The sequence below is a fragment of the Tachyglossus aculeatus genome, chromosome 8 (assembly GCF_015852505.1).
Source record: "Tachyglossus aculeatus isolate mTacAcu1 chromosome 8, mTacAcu1.pri, whole genome shotgun sequence".
Classification (NCBI taxonomy): Eukaryota; Metazoa; Chordata; class Mammalia; order Monotremata; family Tachyglossidae; genus Tachyglossus; species Tachyglossus aculeatus.
This window is the reverse complement of record NC_052073.1, coordinates 3,587,495-3,609,364: the sequence shown is the minus strand read 5'-3', so window position 1 is coordinate 3,609,364 and position 21,870 is coordinate 3,587,495. Positions and strand designations below refer to the sequence as shown.

General features: G+C 46.4%; 1 protein-coding gene across 1 annotated transcript in view; it reads right to left on the bottom strand.

The window, feature by feature from the left end:
- Nucleotides 1–21,870, bottom strand: part of ADAM10 (ADAM metallopeptidase domain 10) — a 158,272-nt gene that overhangs the window by 48,192 nt on the left and 88,210 nt on the right. The window contains exon 4 of the mRNA XM_038750413.1: nucleotides 11,562–11,720. Within this exon, the coding sequence (XP_038606341.1) occupies nucleotides 11,562–11,720 (159 nt within the window). The remainder of the gene's footprint in view (nucleotides 1–11,561; nucleotides 11,721–21,870) is intronic.

The window sequence follows — 21,870 nt, the reverse complement described above, 5'->3', positions numbered from 1 at the left end:
TTGGTGAGCACCACTGAAAATTGGGGGAACTCCCCCATTCCACACAAGACGGGGAAGCAGCGTGGCTCAGTGGAAAGAGCGAGGGTTTGGGAGTCAGAGGTCATGGGTTCGAATCCTGGCTCCGCCACATCAGCTGTGACACCTTGGGCAAACCACTTAACTTCTCTGTGCCTCAGTTACCTCATCTGTAAAATGGGAATTAAGACTGTGAGCCCCAAGTGGGACAACCTGATCACCTTGTAGCCCCCCCAGTGCTTAGAACAGCGCTTTGCACATAGTAAGCGCTTAACAAATACCACCATTATAAGACGAAAGCAGATGCTTTAAAAGGTAATCGCCCCATGCTATCACCAAGTCAGAGGCCGTTTCAGTGCTTTAAGCCTGTGTTTCCAAGAGGCCTCGGGTCTGTCTGCCAATTCTACTGTACTCTCCCAAGTGCTTAGTAAAGTGCTGTTTTCATTTTATTCATTCATTCAATTCAGTCAATCGTATTTATTGAGCGCTTACTGTGTGCAGAGCACTGTACTAAGCCCTTGGGAAGTTCAAGTTGGCAACATATAGAGACGGTCCCTACACAACAGTGGGCTATGTTGGTTTTTGTTAGGCGCTTACTGTGTCCCAAGCACTGTAATAATAATAATAATGATGGCATTTATTAAGCGCTTACTATGGGCAAAGCACTGTTCTAAGCACTGTACTAAGCACTGTGGAGGATACAAGGTAACTGGGTCGGAAAAAGTCCCTGTTTCACGTGGAACTCACAGTCTAAGGCAGAAGGAGAACAGGTACGGATCCCCATTTTCCAGATGAGAAAACTGTGGCCCAGAGAGATGAAGTGACTGGCCCAAGATCACACAGCAGGCCAAGGGAGGAGCTGGGATTAGAGCCCAGGTCCTCTGACTCTCAGGCCTGTGTTCTTCCCACGGTTTCTCTCTTGACGGTAAGAATCCAAATGCTATTGACTAAGCGGCGGATCTGAGGGCCAGAACCAGCTCCTCGGGGAGGGAAGAAGGGAAAGTTCGGGACCGGAGGAGAAGAATGAAAAGGTGCCAACACTGGAAACCGAAAGAAGAGAAGGCACATCAGAAATCTTAGCTGAAAGCAATAAAGAGGGTGGTAATTTGAAAGGCACTCTTTAATAGGGAACTAGACAGCCCAGACCTGGGGAGACAGGAGGATGGGCTGCATTTCTAGTACCAGCTTCTAAGCCAAGGTTCCTCACCTTTCCGTGCCTTGGTTTCCTCAGCTGTAAATGTGACTATGCATACCGGCCTCTCCTTCCCTCTTTTCTTATAGGGATCTTGTGACGACTGCTTAGTACAGTGCTCGGCCCTTGGAACGGTGCCTGCCACTTAGTGAACACTTAACGAATGCCATGATAATAGCAATACAGTGAGAGAATTGGTGCACTTTGGAGCAAGAGCTGTGCTGTACAGATTCGAGATGTTGGTAATCGCAGAATCCAAAAGAGGAAGGCTGGAAGCAGAAGGCGTGAGTGAGTGTGTGTGTGTGTGTGTGTTGGGGGGGGGGGGGAGGAAAGGGCTGAGCTGGCATCTGATTGTCTCCAAACTGACAATCCCAGTCCCCCTAAAGGCGCACCACGAAAACCTATTTGCGGAGAAAACCATAGTACGGCCAATTCGTATTTGATATTTAATGTACTATCACTTAGATTCCAATCAAAGCATGACATTTCTATCCGCAAGCCTGACATTCAATGTAGAAAACCTGGTTTCCAAAAGCAATCGGTGATTAACGCGTCTGCCTCCATCACTGCCGCCTCTTCGGAATCCTGTCTTGCAGGAACCCAGACTCAAGGTGGAAAGCTTGTGGGTTGCCTTTCAAACTTGCAAAATAGTTCATTTTCTCTGGACTGCACATGCCCCCTCAACATGGACAATGACATTTTCTCTCCCAAACCACTGACAATATGATCCCCAGTGACTGAAAAGGCTTTTGTTTTCCTGATGAATAAGACCTCATTGAGATGCTAAATCATACAAATGTAGTTCTCTCTAAAAAGGCCAAACAGCATATTCTTTCACAAAGATTAAGTCACGGGTGTAGAAGAATGTTCAGCCTACTTAAAAACAAAACACACACGCATACCCGAAACCATATCTGATCTCACAACTACTCCCCTTTCTGAGGTCCCCGTTCCCCCATTTTTTTTGTTTTTTCTGCTTCAGTCTGGCTCCCTTTTGACCTCATTCCTTTTCTTGACTGCCACCTGAAACTCCTGGTTCTGCCACTTGGCTGCTGTGTGACCTTGGGCAAGTCACTTCACTTCCCTGGGCCTCAGTTCCCTCATCACTAACAAGGATTACAACTGTGAGTCCCATGTGGGACAACCTGATTACCTTGTATCTACCCCAGTGCTTAGAACAATCAATCAATCAATCGTATTTATTGAGTGCTTACTGCGTGCAGAGCACTGTACTAAGCGCTTGGGAAGTACAAGTTGGCAACATATAGAGACAGTCCCTACCCAACAGTGGGCTCACAGTCTAAAAGGGGGAGACAGACAACAAAACCAAACATACTAACAAAATAAAATAAATAGAATAGATATCATCATCATTACCAATCGTATTTATTGAGCGCTTACTGTGTGCAGAGCACTGTACTAAGCGCTTGGGAAGTACAAGTTGGCAACATATAGAGACAGTCCCTACCCAACAGTGGGCTAACAGTCTAAAAGGGGGAGACAGACAACAAAACCAAACATACTAACAAACTAAAATAGAATAATGTACAAGTAAAATAAATAAATAGAGTAATAAATATGTACAAACATATATACATATATACAGGTGCTGTGGGGAAGAGAAAGAGGTAAGATGGGGGGGATGGAGAACAGTGCCTGACACATAATAAGCCCTTAACATATACCATTAAAAAAACAAAAAAACCACATACTGTTTTTCAAAGATTGGCTTCTTCCTAGATACGGCAGTGGGGAGGGTGAACCTCTTGTCCCCAAGGACTAGATGTGGGGATTGTGTTTACGAGGGCGTCAGAATCCATTTTGAAGAAACTGGTTGGAAAAGTTTGAAACGAACTTTGGAAAAACCCCACAGATGGTAAAATAGCAGCCTGTGCTATTATCTCAATCAAGGGAGGAGTCGCAAGCCTCCCGAACATGGGTGGTTCGACGCAGTGTGACATCTGAAAAAATAAAATGTTTGGGCTCTACAGGAGCACTGTACAGCGCGTCGATGCAACTTTCATTATCACTAGACTGGTGACGACGGTGGTGGTTGGGGCTGAGGGAGAGCCTGGCCCAGTGGGCAGAGAGGATGGCAGGAAGGAGAAGGGAGAGCCGGTCTGAGGTCCACTCAGACTCCTGGCTGCAGGCAGTCATCAATCGTATTTATTGAGCGCTTACTTTGTGCAGAGCACTGTACTAAGCACTTGGGAAGTACAAGTTGGCCACATATAGAGACAGTCCCTACCCAACAGTGGGCTCACAGTCTAAAAGCCGGGAGCGGTCAGTCCTGCAGAAGCAGCGTGGCTTAGTGGATAGAGCTTGGGTCTGGGAGTGAGGAGGACTTGGGTTCTCACCCTGGCTTCTCCCTTGGGCAGGTCACTTCACTTCTCTGGGCCTCAGTCATCTCATCTATGAAACGGGGATTAGGAGTGTGAGCCCCATGTGTGACAGGGACTAAGTCCAACCTCATTACCTTGTATCTACCCTAGTGTTTAAAACAGTTGTTGGCACATAGTATGCGCTTAACAAGTATGAGAAGCAGCGTGGCTCAGTGGAAAGAGCCCGGGCTTTGGAGTCAGTGGTCATGGGTTCAAATCCCGGCTCCGCCCATTGTCAGCTGTGTGACTTTGGGCAAGTCACTTCACTTCTCTGGGCCTCAGTTACCTCATCTGTAAAATGGGGATTAAGACTGTGAGCCCCCCGTCGGACAACCTGATCACCTTGTATCCCCCCAGTGCTTAGAACAGTGCTTTGCACATAGTAAGCGCTTAATAAATGCAATAATAATAATAAAGTACCATTATTATTATTATTATTATTTTCTCCCCAGAGTTTAGAACAGTGCAATGCCCCTAGAAGACACTCATTAAATATCATAACTACGATTCCCAGGGACCAGCTCCCTTCCCAATATCCCGCCTCTTATCCCAGTACCTCCAAAGGATGTCTCAGATGCCCTCACAGGAGGCTTTGGTAACCTACCAACTCCACTGCTGGATTTGAAATACAAAACCAAAAACTCCGAAGCACTGAGCCTCTTAAATCTCAAAACAGGAAAAATATAGTTCGGTCATGCATTCTCTACTAATTTTAGAATGCAAGATTCAGAATCTGTAAGCCATTTATAATATATCTAAACAACTCAGCCTCTACGCAAAAAGCTTGAGTCTGTGGTCCTGGGTGGAGGGGGCAAATAATAATAATAGTATTTGTTAAGCGCTTACTGTGTGCCAAGCACCGCTCTAAGTGCTGCAACAGATATAAGGTAATCAAGTTGTCCCACATGGGGATCACAGTCTTAATCCCCATTTTACAGATGAGGTAACTGAGGCACAGAGAAGTTAAGTGACTTGCCCAAGGTCACCCAGCAGACAAGTGGCGGAGCCGGGTTTTAAACCCACATCTTCTGACTCCCAAGACCGTGTTCTTGCCACTAGGCCATGTTGCTTCTGGTAGCGATGTTTTCTCAGGATGGCTCTTGAATTCTGCCCATTCCTTCTGTCAAAGGGTCACCATCGCGTATCGGGACTGAACACCAAAAAAGTGGTTGGGGTCACCTACATCCAGGATAGCTTATCGGGGTGTTGAAACTAAGAAGGACTGGATGGGGTGAAGGCCCGAGTGTTGAGGGAAAAGAGTTTTAGAAAAATCAGTCAATCAATCAATGGTATTTATCGAGCCCTTACTACGTACAGAACACTGTATTAAGTGCTTGGGAGAGTGCAATACAACAGGATTGGCAGGCATCTTCCCTGTCCACAATGAGCTAAATTAAATTATAGAGAAAGTGTTGAAGGAGGAAAAAAAAAGGAGGGGATTGAGAGGGAAGGGGGTGAAAGAGAGACCCAGAAAGAGGAAAAGGGGGAGACAAAGAAATGGAAATTTCCTAGGAAAACAGAAATGGCCTGGAGAGAAAGCAGAATTCCAGAGAGGGAAGAAGATCGGGAAATCATTTCTCAAAAGACGGCATCCCTGTTGACGGTCTGTGCCCCCCTTAACGGAACGCCCCCCGATCGCTCTGTCCCCGGGTTCTTTCTTTTCCCTTTATCTCATCTCCGTCTTTTTAATAATTATGGCATTTGTTCAACTGTTCTGCGCACTTTTGGACAGGAACTCCCCACCTGCTTCCTCTTATCGGTACAGCACAAGAAAGGAATCTTTCCCATCACACTTGTTATTGACCTGTCCCCGCTGGGCCGCGATGTTGTTTGCTTTATTTCATTTCTACGGGCTGGAAGCACTGTACGAAGGACTTGCATGCAACGAACAATGAACACTTGTCCAACCAGAAACAGCGGCAGAGGAGGGAGCAGGTGGAGGAGAACAAGGGAGAGATGCAGAGACGGAGAGAAAACAGTCCAAGGGCTAATACATCGGTACGGCCGATTGTCCTTCGGTCAGACGGCGTCCCTGCCAGGCAGAGACCCGGGGTGGGGAGGCTGAGGCACAGAGGAAGGGAAGACTGACTGAGTGGGCAGTGGGAGGGTGGGCAGGGGAGGTTAATGAAGGGAATTTCATCATCAATCGTATTTACTGAGCGCTTACTATGTGCAGAGCACTGTACTAAGCGCTCAATTCCAATTCATTTCAATTCCAAACACAAAACTGATCAGGGAAGGGATAAGAAGACGTGTCTTAAAGGGTGCCTGCTTCAACAACAGGTGCCCCAGACACTTTAAATGTCTGGGAGGAAAGAATGTTGTTCGTTTTGACAATGACTGACCTGCAAACATAGCCTTTGCTTCATCCTTCCCAGTGGAGAGGAGCGGAGGGAGGTTCTTTTGGTCTTTATTTACTCAGTGCTGAGCGCTCCCAGCCACAAACTAGCTACAGCCCAGAATGATCCAAACGTTTCCCGAGTCAATCGATCAATCAAGGTATTTAGTGAGCACCCACTATGGGCAGAGCACTGGACCAAACTCTCGGGGAAGTTCAATTCAACAGAATTAGCAGACACGTTCTCTGCCCATAATGAAGCAGCGTGGCTCAGTGGAAGGAGCCCGGGCTTTGGAATCAGAGGTCATGGGTTCAAATCCCAGCTCCTCCACCTGTCAGCTGTGTGACTTTGGGCAAATCACTTCACTTCTCTGGGCCTCAGTTACCTCATCTGCAAAATGGGGATTAAGACTGTGAGCCCCCCGTGGGACAACCTGATCACCTTGTAATCTCCCCAGCAATCAATCAATCAATCAATCGTATTTATTGAGTGCTTACTATGTGCAGAGCACTGTACTAAGCGCTTGGGAAGTACAAATTGGCAATACATAGAGACAGTCCCTACCCAACAGTGGGCTCACAGTCTAAAAGGGGGAGACAGAGAACAGAACCAAACATACCAACAAAATAAAATAAATAGGATAGAAATGTACAAGTAAAATAAATAAATAAATAAATAGAGTAATAAATATGCACAACCATATATACAGCACTTAGAACAGTGCTTTGCACATAGTAAGCGCTTAATAAATGCCATTATTATTATTATTATTATTATTATAATGAGCTTGCAGTCTAGAGGGGGAGGTGGACGTTAATATGAATAAATAGGTAATAGATAATTTCATCCCGACAAACCCTAAGAGATATATGGATCCAAAGCCAGTGGCGTAGATAAAAAGCTTTCGAAGCTTCTTCCTCGGGGGAAAAGAGCGGAGGAAGGAAGGAAGTCCTCCCAACCGGGCTTCCCAGGTGCAGTTTGAAGCCTCGCTACTCGCCCTGGGCAACCACAGAACCGTCAGTTCCCAGGGCCACGGGATCAGGCCCGTCATGACCCGGAATCTCAGTTGGACCACGCTCTCTCTTGTGGCCGGTGTCCTCCCGCCTTGAGGACCGGGGTATGTCTGCCTAATAATTGTGGCATTTGTTAAGCACTCAGTGGAAAGAATGCGGGTTTGGAAGTCAGAGGTCATGGGTTCGAATCCCGGCTCCGCCACTTGTCAGCTGTGAGCCGCTTAACTTCTCCGTGCCTCAGTTACCTCAACTGTAGAATGGGGATTGAGACTGTGAGCCCCACGTGGGACAACCTGATCACCTTGTATCCTCCCCAGCGCTTAGAACAGTGCTTTGCACATAGTAAGCGCTTAACAAATACCATCATTATTATGCGCTAGGAGCTGTACTAAGCATTGGGATGGATACAAGCAAATCGGATGGGACACAGTCCCCGTCCCACATGGGGATTACAGTCTCAATCTAGACTGTGAGCCCACTGTTGGGTAGGGACCGCCTCTATGTGTTGCCAACTTGTACTTCCCAAGCGCTTAGGACAGTGCTCTGCACACAGTAAGCGCTCAATAAATCTGATTGAATGAATGAATGGAGTCAGAGGTCATGGGTTCGAATCCCGACTCCACCACTTGTCTGCTCTGTGACCTTGGGCAAATTATTTCACATCTCTGGGCCTCAGTTAGAAGCCATGACCTTCTGACCTATTGCTCACTCTGTGTGTGCCGCTTGCCATCTGTTCACAGACGGTCAGAGCGCTGCTCACGTGTCTCCTCGTTTCATTGTACTTTACACCCTTCATCAATAGCCTCCGAGCGAAAAACCAATGGAAAGGATTCGCGACGAGGGCACAGAGAGAATTGAACAGTGAACTTCTACTGGCATCAATGGAATTTTCCTAGAATCGTTTGCTCTTGTACTACAGCCACTGAAGCAAAAATGCAAAGCAAAAAATCATCAGGGCACTTCGCCCGCTCAGAGAAGCAGCGTGGCTCAGTTGAAAGAGCACAGGCTTTGGAGTCAGAGGTCACGGGTTCAAATCCAGGCTCTGCCAATTGTCAGCTGTGTGACTTTGGGCAAGGCATTTAACTTCTCTGGGCCTCAGTTACTTCATCTGTAAAATGGGGATTAAGGCTGTGAGGCCCCCATGGGATAACCTGATCACCTTGTAACCTCCCCCGTGCTAGAACAGTGCCTTGCACATAGTAAGTGCTTAATAAATGCCATTATTATTATTATTATTATTATATGAATCACATGAAGTACAGATTTAGAGCACTGATTTTTGACCTCAGGAACAATCTCAAACTCACTGTGACCAAGGCTACGGTGTCCCAAACACCATTAATTCTGCAATTCTTTACTCTGAGCATCGACCAGCATAGCTTGGTGAATACAGCCCAGGTTTGGGAGTCAGAAGGACCTGGGTGCTAATCCCAGCTCTGCCATGTGACCATGGGCAAGTCACTTCACTTCTCTGGGCCCCAGTCCTCATCTGTAAATGGGGACTAAGACTGTAGGACCCATGTATTGTTGGAATTTGTTAAGTGCTTACTACGGGTCAAGCACTGTTCTAAACGCTGGGGTAATAATAATAATAATGTTGGCATTTGTTGAGCGCTTACTATGTGCCAAGCACTGTTCTAAGCACTGGGGGGGGGGATACAAGGTGATTGGGTTGTCCCACGGGGGGCTCACAGTTTTAATCCCCATTTTACAGATGAGGGAACTGAGGCTCAGAGAAGTTAAGTGACTTGCCCAAGGTCACACAGCAGACATGTGGTGGAGCCGGGATTCGAACCCATGACCTCTGACTCCAAAGCCCGTGCTCTTTCCACTGAGCCACACTCCAACCTGATTATCTTGTATCTATGTGTCTATATTTACGCTCCCTTTTTTTTAACCTCCCACACCCTAGATGGAAGCTTTTTGAGGGCAGAGATCATGCCTGCTAATTCTATTGTTCATTAATCAGCACTCTGTACTTTGTCCTATGGAGTGGCCCTTCAATAAATACTAATGAGTGACTGAGATGGGTGTATCCATCTTGGATACCAATCAATCGTATTTATTGAGCGCTTACTGTGTGCAGAGCACTGTACTAAGCGCTTGGGAAGTACAAGTCGGCAACATATAGAGACAGTCTCTACCCAACAGCGGGCTCACAGTCTAGAAGGGGGAGACAGAGAACAAAACCAAACATACTAACAAAATAATACCACGTGAATGAACCAGGGTGCTGCCATTTTGGGGGAGCAAAAGCGTAGAGAACAGGGGGAGACAGGTTCCCTGACGCCTCGGCGCGTGAGGGTGAGAAGGTTGAAGCAGAAGAGTAGAGGATAATAATAATAATAATAATAATAAATAATAATAATTGTGGTATTTGTTAGGCACTTTTTATGTTCCAGGCACTGTATTAAGCACTAGGGTAGATAGATACAAGGTAATTGGGTTGAACATAGTCCCTGTCCCATATAAAGCTCACAGGGAGACAAGTTTTTTGAGGCTCCAGCATGTGAGGGGAAGAAGGCTGGAGCAGTAGGGTAGAGAACAGGGGGAGACAGGTTTCCTGAGAGGGAAAAGGTTGCCGGGGGAGGAAAGGGGAGGATTTGTGAGCGCCCGGCCTGGGTGGGTTTGATCCCAAGCCAAAGGTGAGGGAGTGTTCCTCGATTCCGTGTGAGTGGGGCCACCCCTGACATAATAATAATAATAATAATGATAGCATTTATTAAGCACTTACTCTGTGCAAAGCACTGTTCTAAGCACAGGGGTAGATACAAGGTAATCAAGTTGTCCCACGTGGGGCGCACAGACTTAATCCCCATTTTCCAGATGAGGGAACTGAGGCCCAGAGACGTGAAGTGACTTGCCCAAAGTCACACAGCTGACAAGTGGCGGGGCCAGGATCCGAACCCATGACCTCTGACTCCGAAGCCCGGGCTCTTTCCACTGAGCCACGCTGCTTCTCTAAATATTTGGACACAGAGTCCCGATGAGCCTTGGAAGACTAGAGAAGCAGCGTGGCCTAGGGCAAGAGCACTGGCTTCGGAATCAGAGGCCGTGGGTTCGAATCCGGGTTCCGCCACTTGTCCGCTGTGTGACCTTGGGCAAGTCACTTAATTTCTCTGGTGAAGCAGCGTGGCTTGGTGGAAAGGGCATGGGCTTGGGAGTAAGAGGACGTGGGTTCTAATCCTGACTCCTTTCCCCCCGTCTTACCTCCTTCCCTTCCCCACAGCACCTGTATATATGTGTATATGGTTGTACATATTTATTACTCTATTTATTTATTTATTTATTTATTTTACTTGTACATTTCTATCCTACTTATTTTATTTTGTTGGTATGTTTGGTTCTGTTCTCTGTCTCCCCCTTTTAGACTGTGAGCCCACTGTTGGGTAGGGACTGTCTCTATGTGATGCCAATTTGTACTTCCCAAGCGCTTAGTACAGTGCTCTGCACATAGTAAGCGCTCAATAAATACGATTGATTGATTGATTGACTCCGCCACCTGTCTGCTGTGTGACCTTGACGACTTGACTCCCGTCTACATGTTTTGTTTTGTTGTCTGTCTCCCCCTTCTAGACTGTAAGCCCGTTGCTGAGTAGGGACCGTCTCTATATGCTGCCGAATTGTACTTCCCAAGCGCTTAGTACAGTGCTCTGCACACAGTAAACTCTCAATACGACCGAATGAATGAATGAATGTCACTTAAATTCTCCGTACCTCCGTTACCACATCTCTAAAATGGGGATTAAGACTGTGAGCCTCACGTGGGACAACCTGATAACCTTGTATCTATTCTAGCGCTTAGTTAAGTAAGCACTTAAATACCATAATTATTATTATTATTCTCCGCACCTCACTTACCTCAGCTGTAAAATGGGGATTAAGACTGTAAGCCTCACTCGGGACAACCCGATTACCCTGTATCGACCCCAGCGCTTAGAACAGTTCTTTGCGCATAGTAAGCGCTTAACAAATACCATCATCATTATTATTATCGGGGGGAAGCCGTTGCCTCGGATCCCAGAGAGGCTGCCTCTTATTCAAGCTGTCAAATCGAACGCAATCGACTAGAAAAGGTGACTTGGTGCTACCCAGCTACGTGATGGTGATGAAAAGAGCCGTTTCTCCAGGTGAACCTGCTGGTTTACTTCAGGGAACCCGCTCTTTCCCTCCCTCTTCCAGGCAACACCACCGATACCAGTTTGCTACCAATGGGTACGCGGCGGCGAGAAATAATAATAATAATAATAATGACGGCATTTGTTAAGCGCTTACTATGTGCAAAGCACTGTTCTAAGTGCTGGGGAGGTTACAAGGTGATCAGGTTGTCCCATGTGGGGCTCACAGTCTTAATCCCCATTTTCCAGATGAGGGAACTGAGGCCCAGAGAAGTGAAGTGACTTGCCCAAAGTCACACAGCTGACAATTGGCGGAGCCGGGATTTGAACCCGTGACCTCTGACTCCAAAGCCCGGGCTCTTTCCACTGAGCCACGCTGTTTCTCTGCTGAAATCAGCTCAGGCAACATACGGCGGCGGCGGGCTCCCTCTCTTCTCCACCTTACCCGCGTCTCGCCGTCCAGGACATCCCGCGCAACCGCTCGGTTCGGTGCAAGGACTTACTGATATCATCTTCGTGATAGATGACCGAGTGAAACGGCAGAGTTCGATCCTTAATATATCTCTCTGCCGGCTCCACGTAGAACGTGCCACCGCGGGTCTGGATGAACCCCTCGAAACGTCCGTCGATGACCGATCCGTGGCTAAAGCTTCCCTCTTCACCTATTAAAGGGAGAGTCAAGCATTGGAAAATGTGACTGCCTCATTAATTTTCAAATCCACCTTCAAAGAAAAGAGATTGCAGGCACTCCTGCCTACTAAACTAGTGATATAAACGTTCGTATTTAAACATAACATGTAGTACTCAGTTTCCTTTAGGTGCAATCGATCAGTGGTATTTATTAAGCGCTTAATGTGTGCCGGACACAGTACGAAGTGCTTGGGAGAGTACAAGACAGAGTTGACAGACTTGTTCTCTGCCCACAAGGAGCTTACAGTTTAGAGGGGGAGACAGACATTAGTATAAATAAATCACAGGTATGTTCATAGGTGCTGTGGGGCTGAGTCAGTCAGTCAGTCGTAGTTATTGAGCGCTTACTGTGTGCACAGCACACAGCACACTTCCCAAGCGCTTAATACAGTGCTCTGCACATAGTAAGCGCTCAATAAATACGATTGATTGCTAAGCGCTTGGGAAGTACAAGTTGGCGACATACAGAGACAGTCCCTACCCAACAGTGGGCTCACAGTCTACAAGGGGGAGACAGAGAACAAAACCATACTAACAAAATAAAATAAATAGAATAGATATGTACAAGTAAAATAAATAGAGTAATAAATATGTACAAACATATATACAGGTGCTGTGGTACACTCCTTCCTTAGCAATCAATCCATCAATCAGTGGTATTTATTGAGCGCTTATTGTTTGCAGAACACTGTATTGAGCTCTTGGCAAAGTACAGTACAACAGAACTGGTAGACAAGTTCCCTGCCCATCATGAGCTTAGTTTAGAGGGACTGGCACATAGTAAGGCCTTAATAAATAACACTGGGAGTGTACAGTGCAATAGAACTGGTAGACACAATTCCTGCTCTTAAGGATCGTATCCCCTTTCGCTTCTTCCTCCCATCAATCAATGGGAGTGTGCGGTGAATAACAAGTGCTCAAAGGATAAAAATTGTGGTATTTGTTAAGCGCTTACTTTGTACCAGACACTTAACTAAGCCTGGGATGGATAAAAATAAATCGGGTTGGACACAGTCCCTGTCCCACATGGGGGTCACAGTCTCAATCTCCATTTTATAGATGAGGTAATGGAGGCACAGAGAAGTGAACTGACTGGCCCAAGGTCACACAGCAGACAAGTGGTGGAGTCAGGGTTAGAACGCATGTCTTTCTGACTCCCAAGCCCGTGCTCTATCCACTAGGCCACACTGCTTCCCTAAGATCTAGGACAGATCCGGTTCATAATGACAGTGGAAAGAGAGTGGGTCGAGGAATAAGAAAGCCTTGGTTTTAAAGTCAGCTCTGTTGCTGGCTTGCTGTGGGACCCTGGGAAAGTCACTTCTCCGTGCCTCAGTTCGCTCATCTGCAAAAAGGGGATTCATCATCATCATCATCAGTCGTATTTATTGAGCGCTTACTGTGTGCAGAGCACTGTACTAAGTGCTTGGGAAGTACAAGTTGGCAACATATAGAGTCAGTCCCTACCCAACAGTGGGCTCACAGTCTAAAAGGGGGAGACAGAGAACAAAACCAAACATACTAACAAAATAAAATAAATAGAAGATAAGTACAAGTGAAATAAATAAATAGAGTAACAAATATGTACAAACATATATGCATATATACAGGTGCAGTGTGGAAGGGAAGGAGGTAAGATGGGGGGGATGGAGAGGGGGACGAGGGGGAGAGGAAGGAAGGGGCTGATTCAACACCTGCTCTCCCTCATTCATTCATTCACTCATTCAATTGTATTTATTGAGCGCTTACTGTGTGCAGAGCACAGTGCTAAGCGCTTGGGAAGTACAAGTTGGCGACATATAGAGACGGTCCCTACACACAGTGGGCTCACAGTCTAGAAGGGGGAGACAGACAACTGTGAGCCCCATGTGGGACTTGATGAGAAGAGGTGTAGGTTAATGGATAGAGCCCGGGCGTTGGAAGGATCTGTGTCCTAATCCTGGCTCTGCCACGTCTGCTGTGTGACCTTCGGCAAGTCACTTCACTTCTCTGTGCTTCACTTGCCTCATCTGAAAAATGGGGATAAAAGTGTGAGCCCCATGTGGGACAAAGGACTGCGTCCCACCTAATTTGGATCTACTTGGATCTAACTTGGAGAAGCAGCATGGCTCAGGAGAAGCAGCATGACTCAGTGGAAACAGCATGGCTCAGTGGAAAGAGCACGGGCTTTGGAGTCAAGAGTTCATGGGTTCGAATCCTGGCTCCGTCAATTGTCAGCTGTGTGACTTTGGGCAAGTCACTTCACTTCTCTGGGCCTCAGTTACCTCATCTGCAAAATGGGGATTAAAACTGTGAACGCCCCGTGGGACAACCTGATCACCCTGTAACCTCCCCAGTGCTTAGAACTGTGCTTGTACTTGCCCAACTTGTACTTTCCAAGCGCTTAGTACAGTGCTCTGCACACAGTAAGCGCTCAATAAATATGATTGATGATGATGATGATGCTTTGCACATAGTAAGCGCTTAATAAATGTTATTATCTACACCAGCACTTAGAACAGTGCTTTGCTCAAAGTACGTGCTTAACAAGTACCATAATTATTATTATTGGTATGAGTTGTATCTACCCCAGTGCTTAGAACAATGCTTGGTGCACAGTGTGCACTTGGCAAATCCCACTATTATTATTATCATCATCATCATTATCATTACCACCATGATCTAGCATGTGGCATGGTGGCTGTGCCAGGGCATTGGCAAGGGGCATCCTGCCAGGGCCTTGGCGTTGTGGATAAAGCCTGGGCTTGTGAGTCAGAAGGTCATGGGGTCTAATCCCAGCTCCGCCACTTTCCTGCTATGTGGGCTTGGGCAAGTCACTTCATTTCTCTGTGCCTCAGTTACCTGATCTGTAAAATAATAATAATAATAATGGCATTTATTAAGCACTTACTATGTGCAAAACACTGTTCTAAGCGCTGGGGAGGTTACAAGGAGATCAGGTTGTCCCACGGGGGGCTCACAGTCTTCATCCCCATTTTACAGATGAGGGAACTGAGGCTCAGAGAAGTGAAGTGACTTGCCCAAAGTCATACAGCTGACAACTGGCGGAGCCGAAATTTGAACCCATGACCTCTGACTCCAATAATAATAATAATAATGGTATTTATTAAGTGCTTACTATGTGCAAAGCACTGTTCTAAGCACTGGGGAGGTTACAAGGTGATCGGGTTGTCCCATGGGGGGCTCACAGTGTTAATCCCCATTTTAAAGATGAGGTAACTGAGGCCCAGAGAAGTTAAGTGACCTGCCCAAAGTCACACAGCTGACAATTGGCAGAGCCAGGATTTGAACCCATGAACTCTGACTCCAAAGCCCGGGCTCTTTCCACTGAGCCACGCTGCTTCTCAATAATAATGGCATTTATTAAGCGCTTACTATGTGCAAAGCACTGTTCTAAGCGCTGGGGAGTTTACAAGGTGATCAGGTTGTCCCACGGGGGGCTCACAGTCTTAATCCCCATTTTACAGATGAGGGAACTGAGGCTCAGAGAAGTGAATACAGTATACATATATACTGTATATCTGTATATATGTTTGTACATATGTATTACTCTATTTATTTATTTATTTTACTTGTACATATCTATTCTATTTATTTTATTTTGTTAGTATGCTTGGTTTTGTTCTCCGTCTCCCCCTTTTAGACTGTGAGCCCACTGTTGGGTAGGGACTGTCTCTATATGTTGCCAATTTGTACTTCCCAAGCGCTCAGTATAAGCGCTCAATAAATACGATTGATGATGATGATGATGACGAAGTGACTTGCCCAAAGTCACCCAGCTGACAATTGGCGGAGCCGGGATTTGAACCAATGACCTCTGACTCCAATGCCCGGGCTCTTTCCACCGAGCAGGGACGGTGTCCAACCCGATTTGCTTGTATCCACCCTGGTGCTTAGTTCAGTGCCCGGCACATAGTAAGCACTTAAAAAATACCGTAAGCGTTGTTATTATTAGGGCCTGAAACAGAAGTGTTTGCCAGCCCAGCCTGGCACATAGTAAGCACTTAAAAAATACCATAAGCATTATTATTATTAGGGCCTGAACCAGAAGTGTTTGACCACTCCGGGCTCTGTGCCGGCCCCCGGGTACCCCTCCGACGCGCTCCCCTGACGTGCTTTCGCCTGGCCTTTCCCACCGCAGCCTTTGCAGCGTTGTGCTGCTGTGAAGCCGCCCGGGTGGCAGCTGAAAATAGACGCATCGCAGGCTGGAGCTGTTTCTATTTCAGGCCCGGATCCGGTGAGCTCCGCGGCGGCGGGAGTACCGCCGAGGCTGCGGCTTCAGGCTGAAGGACGACGGTCCCGCCGGGGACGATTCTGGGATGCTGGCATCAGGAGGCACTTTGGCCTCTGTCCCGGCTGGGGAACGGGACTCCGGAGATCTCCGGTGGCCCTGCCTGTCACAAGGAATGGCTAGAAATGACGGGCAGATCCGGACCCAAAAGAAAGGTCGACAGAGTTCTGGTGCTGTCCAATCTTCCCTAAAGCTGGGAGCCCAAAAGCCCCTCGTGGGCAGGGATCATGTCTTCCATCATCATCATCATCACCAATCGTATTTATTGAGCGCTTACTATGTGCAGAGCACTGTACTAAGCGCTTGGGAAGTACAAATTGGCAACATATAGAGACAGTCCCTACCCAACAGTGGGCTCACGGTCTAAAAGGGGGAGACAGAGAACAAAACCAAACATACTGACAGAATAAAATAAACAGAATAGATATGTACAAGTAAAATAAATAAATAAATAGAGTAATAAATATGTACAAACATATCATCATCATCATCATCATCAATCATATTTATTGAGCGCTTACTATGTGCAGAGCACTGTACTAAGCGCTTGGGAAGTACAAATTGGCAACATATAGAGACAGTCCCTACCCAACAGTGGGCTCACAGTCTAAAAGGGGGAGACGGAGAACAAAACCAAACATCCTAACAGAATAAAATAAATAGAATAGATATGTACAAGTAAAATAAATAAATAAATAAATAGAGTAATAAATACGTACAAACATATATACATATATACAGGAGAAGAAGACTGTGCTAAGCGCTTACTATGTGCAAAGCACTGTTCAGGATACAAGGGAAGCGGGTTGTCCCACATGGGGCTCCCCGTCTTCATCCCCATTTTACAGATGAGGTAACCGAGGCCCAGAGAAGTGACTTGCCCCAGGTCACACAGCAGACACGTGGCAGAGTCGGGATTCGAACCCACGCCCTCTGACTCCAAAGCCTGGGCTCTTTCCACTGAGCCCCGAAGATGCTATCGTGTATCGTACTCTTCCAGTTGTACCATACTCTTCCTGTATATATGTTTGTACATATTTCAACATACGTTTATATGTTTGTACACATGTACATATACTTTGTATATGCTCAATAAGTACCATTTGTTCTAATGGCACTTAAGGACTTACTATGTGCCAGGCACTGTACTAAATGCTGAGGTAGACACAAGCTAATCGGGTTGGACGCAGTCCCAGTCCCAAGTGGGTCTCACAGTCCCCATTCTACAGATGAGGAAACTGAAGCATAGAAGTGACTTGCCCAAGGTCACACAGCGGACAAGTGTCCTTCTGACTCCCAGCCCCGGGGTCTATCCACTAGGCCATGTTGCGACTGTGAGCCCACTTTCGGGTAGGGACTGTCTCTATATGTTGCCAACTTGGACTTCCCAAGCGCTTAGTCCAGTGCTCTGCACACAGTAAGCGCTCAATAACTACGATTGATTGATTGATTCTCTGTCTGACACCACCGCACAGATGCCATCTCTGACTCCCACAGCAGTTCTGCCATTGTCATGTATGGGCCACGTGTGTCTCCTCTCCCCCTCGTCCCCCTCTCCATCCCCCCCATCTTACCTCCTTCCCTTCCCCACAGCACCTGTATATATGTATATATGTTTGTACATATTTATTACTCTATTTATTTATTTATTTATTTATTTGTGCATATCTATTCTATTTATTTTATTTTGTTAGTATGTTTGGTTTTGTTCTCTGTCTCCCCCCTCTTAGACTGTGAGCCCACTGTTGGGTAGGGACTGTCTCTATTTATTTTATTTTGTTAGTATGTTTGGTTTTGTTCTCTGTCTCCCCCTTTTAGACTGTGAGCCCACTGTTGGGTAGGGACTGTCTCTATATGTTGCCAATTTGTACTTCCCAAGCGCTTAGTACAGTGCTCTGCACATAGTAAGCGCTCAATAAATACGATTGATGATGATGATGATGATGATGATGTGTGTCACTGATGGGAAAGAGAGGCTTGCAGCCAACAAAGCCCTAGAGCCCAGGCGGCCTACGGGCAGTGAGACGAAGCGTGTCCCCACACAGTTGAGCTGGGTGGGATGTGTGAAGGGGGTGGACGTCGACAGGATACCCAAATAACTACCGTATGGTGAGCTGCGACTGAGAAACAAAAAGCAAGTGGGACAGAGGGCAGCGTTTTATGTGATACAGTTAAACAATGCATGAGACACTACTATTGTCCCAGCTGAAAACTGGGAGTTGATTGCTGTATGTCCCAAGGAGTGGGTTTTCTCTGGAACAGAAGGTTCACAGGGACTGAAAGACAAGGAGGCATTAGGGGAGACGGTCCAAGATGCTTCAAACATATTCATTGATTCAGTCATATTTATTGAATGCCTACTGTGTGCACAGCACTTTTAATAAGCGCTTCGAAAATACAATTCAGCAACAGAGACAATCCCTGCCTACAACGGGCTCACAGTCTAGACATGACGGTCTTTCCCAAGGGCTTAGTACAGTGCTCTGCACACAGTAAGCGCTCAATAAATACGATTGAGTGAATGACGGCACAAGAGACGTATTTAATGGGAAAGGCTGGGATCGCCACTTTTCGACCACACATCCACGGATGAATTTCACTAAGCTTAAAAATGATGCTGTTGATGGGTGACTGAAAGTGTGTGTGTGTGTGTGTGTGTGTGTGTGTGTGTGTGTGTGTGTGAGAGAGAGAGAGAGAGAGAGAGAGAGAGAGAGAAAGAGAGAAAGAGAGAGAGAGGAGGGAGAATGGGAGAGACAGAGTGGGGTCGGCGGACAGGGGGAGGGAAGGAGAGAAAGGGAGAAAATGAAAAGCCTGGAAAGAATCGTCCTCTTCGTTTCCCTAACTCCTCTACTTGATGGAACTGGAATTTAAACATAGCAGGTGACAAGTAACACCTTTAGCAAAAGAACTGGACCCAATACTAATACAAGTTCCTAAAAGGGGTTAGCCCCAAGTCCAGGCCGGGGTGACCCCGGGGGAGAGGTGGACTTCACATTCGACCCTTAAAGCGAGGCAGAGGCCACCGTTTTGGAAACTGTGGGGCCCTGGGTTTTAATCTCAGCTCTACCATTCCCTTGCCGAGTGGCCGAGTGGGAGAAATTTCCCTGGCTGAATTTCAACACCTGTTAACGCCGTCTTAATAGGTAAAAACCGAGGCCTGCCAAAAGAAAAGATCCACGTTTTATGTTAACAGAAGCCAAGGATCTGACCCTGAATATCGTCTTTCAAGAGGGAGGGTAAATGTATGGGCGAGCTTCATGAATTTATTCCCCAAGCTGATCCAAACTGTGAGCCCACTGTTAGGTAGGGACCGTCTCTATATGTTGCCAACTTGTACTTCCCAAGCGCTTAGTACAGTGCTCTGCACACAGTAAGCGCTCAATAAATGTGATTGATTGATTGATTGATTAAAAACTCCAAAGCCTTTCAGTTTGGTAACGACTTTTGTTCTGCCAGGTAACATTTGACCCTCTAGTCTGAAAGCTCCTTTTGAGCAGGGAACGTGACTATCAACTCTGTTGTACTGTACTCTTCCGAGGGCTTAGTACAGTGCGCTGCACACAGTAAGCACGCAATAAATATCATTGGTTGACTGATTTGATCCTCCATTTGAAGAAAGCGTACACAAGGACAACATGAGTGGAAAGAGCCCGGGCTTTGGAATCAGAGGTCATGGGTTCGAATCCTGGCTCCACCACGTCTTCTGTGTGACCTTGGGCAAGTCACTTAACTTCTCTGAGCCTCAGTTACCTCATCTGTAGAATGGGGATTAAGACTGTGAACCCCACATGGGACAACCTGATCACTTTGTATCCCCCCCAGCGCTTAGAACAGTGCTTTGCACATAGTAAACGCTTAACAAATGCCAACATTATTTATTTATTATTTATGAGTGCAGAAGGGCTGGCCCTTGATGTTCAAACATGAAATCTTGTCCAAGTAATAATAATAATAATGATAATGATAATAATAACATTTGTTAAATGCTTACTAAATGTCAAGCACTGTTCGAAGTGCTGGAGTAGATACAAGGAGATACAAGTCACTTCACTGGGCCTCAGTTACCTCATCTGTAAAATGAGGATTAAGACAACCTGATCACTTTGTATCCATCCCAGTGCTTAAAAGTGCTTCGCACATAGTAAGCGCTTAACAAATGCCATTATTATTATTATTATTATTATTATTATTATTATTACTACTACTACAAGTTAATCAGTTCGGACACAGTCCCTGGTCCGCATGGGGCTCACGATCTAAGGGGGAGGGAGAAAAGGTATTGAATGTGTCTGTTTAGTGTTGCATTGTACTCTCCCAACCGCTTAGTACAGTGTCCTGCATACAGTAAGCGCTCAACAAAAATGATGGAATGAATCCCCAATTTGCTGTTGAGGAAACTGAGACGTACAGAAATGGAATTTGTTAAGTGCTTATTATGTGCCAGGCACGGTACTAAGAACTGGGGTGGATAAAGGCAAACCGGGTTGGACACAGTCCTTATCCCATGTGGGGCTCACAGGCTCCATCCTCATTTTACGGATGAGGCAACTGGCACAGAGAACTGAAGTGATATAATAATAATAATAATAATAATAATGACATTTATTGAGCACTTACTATGTGCAAAGCACTGTTCGAAGCGCTGGGGAGATTACAAGGCAATCAGGTTGCCCCACAGGGGGCTCACAGGCTTAATCCCCATTTTACAGAGGAGGTAACTGAGGCACGGAGAAGTTAAGTGACTTGCCCAAAGTCACACAGCTGACGATGAGCAGAGCTGGGATTTGAACCCGTGACCTCTGACTCCAAAGCCCGTGCTCTTTCCACTGAGCCACGCCGCTTCTCCTAGATTAGATTCTCTTAGATTTGTCAAAGGTCACAGAGCAGACAAGTGATGGAGCTGGGATTAGAACCCATGACCTTCTCACTCCCACTCACTCACGGTCACCCAGTAGGCAAGGGTCAGGGTTGGGATTAGAACCCAGGTCCTCTGACTCCCAGCCCCAGCCTCTTTCCACTAGTCCATGCTGCTTCTCTTAGTTGGAAGAGCCTTAAAAGACCGTTGTGGACCCACGATCCATCCCATAGTGTGTCCTTCACATCTGGCACTATTGATTAATCAGTGTATTTACTGAGTACTTACCATGTGCAGATCATCATCATCATCAATCGTATTTATTGAGCGCTTACTGTGTGCAGAGCACTGTACTAAGCGCTTGGGAAGTACAAATTGGCAACATATAGAGACAGTCCCTGCCCAACAGTGGGCTCACAGTCTAAAAGATCACTGTACTAACTGCTTGGGAGAGCATGCTACAACAGAATTAGTGGTCACACTCCCTGCCCATAAATGAAGCAGCTCGGCTCAGTGGAAAGAGCCCGGGCTTTGGAGTCAGAGGTCATGGGTTCAAATCCCGGCCAACTGTCAGCTGTGTGACTTTCGGCAAGTCACTTCACTTCTCTGGGCCTCAGTTACCTTATGTGTAAAATGGGGATTAAGACTGTGAGCCCCCCGTGGGACAACCCAATCTCCCCAGTGCTTAGAACAGTGCTTTGCACATAGTAAGCACTTAATAAATGCCATCATTAAATGAGCTTACAATCAATCACCTGTACTTATTGATCACTTACTGTGTGCAGAGCACTGTACTAAGCGCTTGGGAGAGTATAATACAATGATAGACGCATTCAATACCTTCTCTCCCTCCCCCTTCCACTGAGCCCCATCTGGAACAGGGACTGTGTCTGACCTGATGGACGCATCTACCCCAGTGCTTAGAACAGTGCTTGGCATTTAGTAAGCACTTAACAAATACCATTATTACTATTACTTT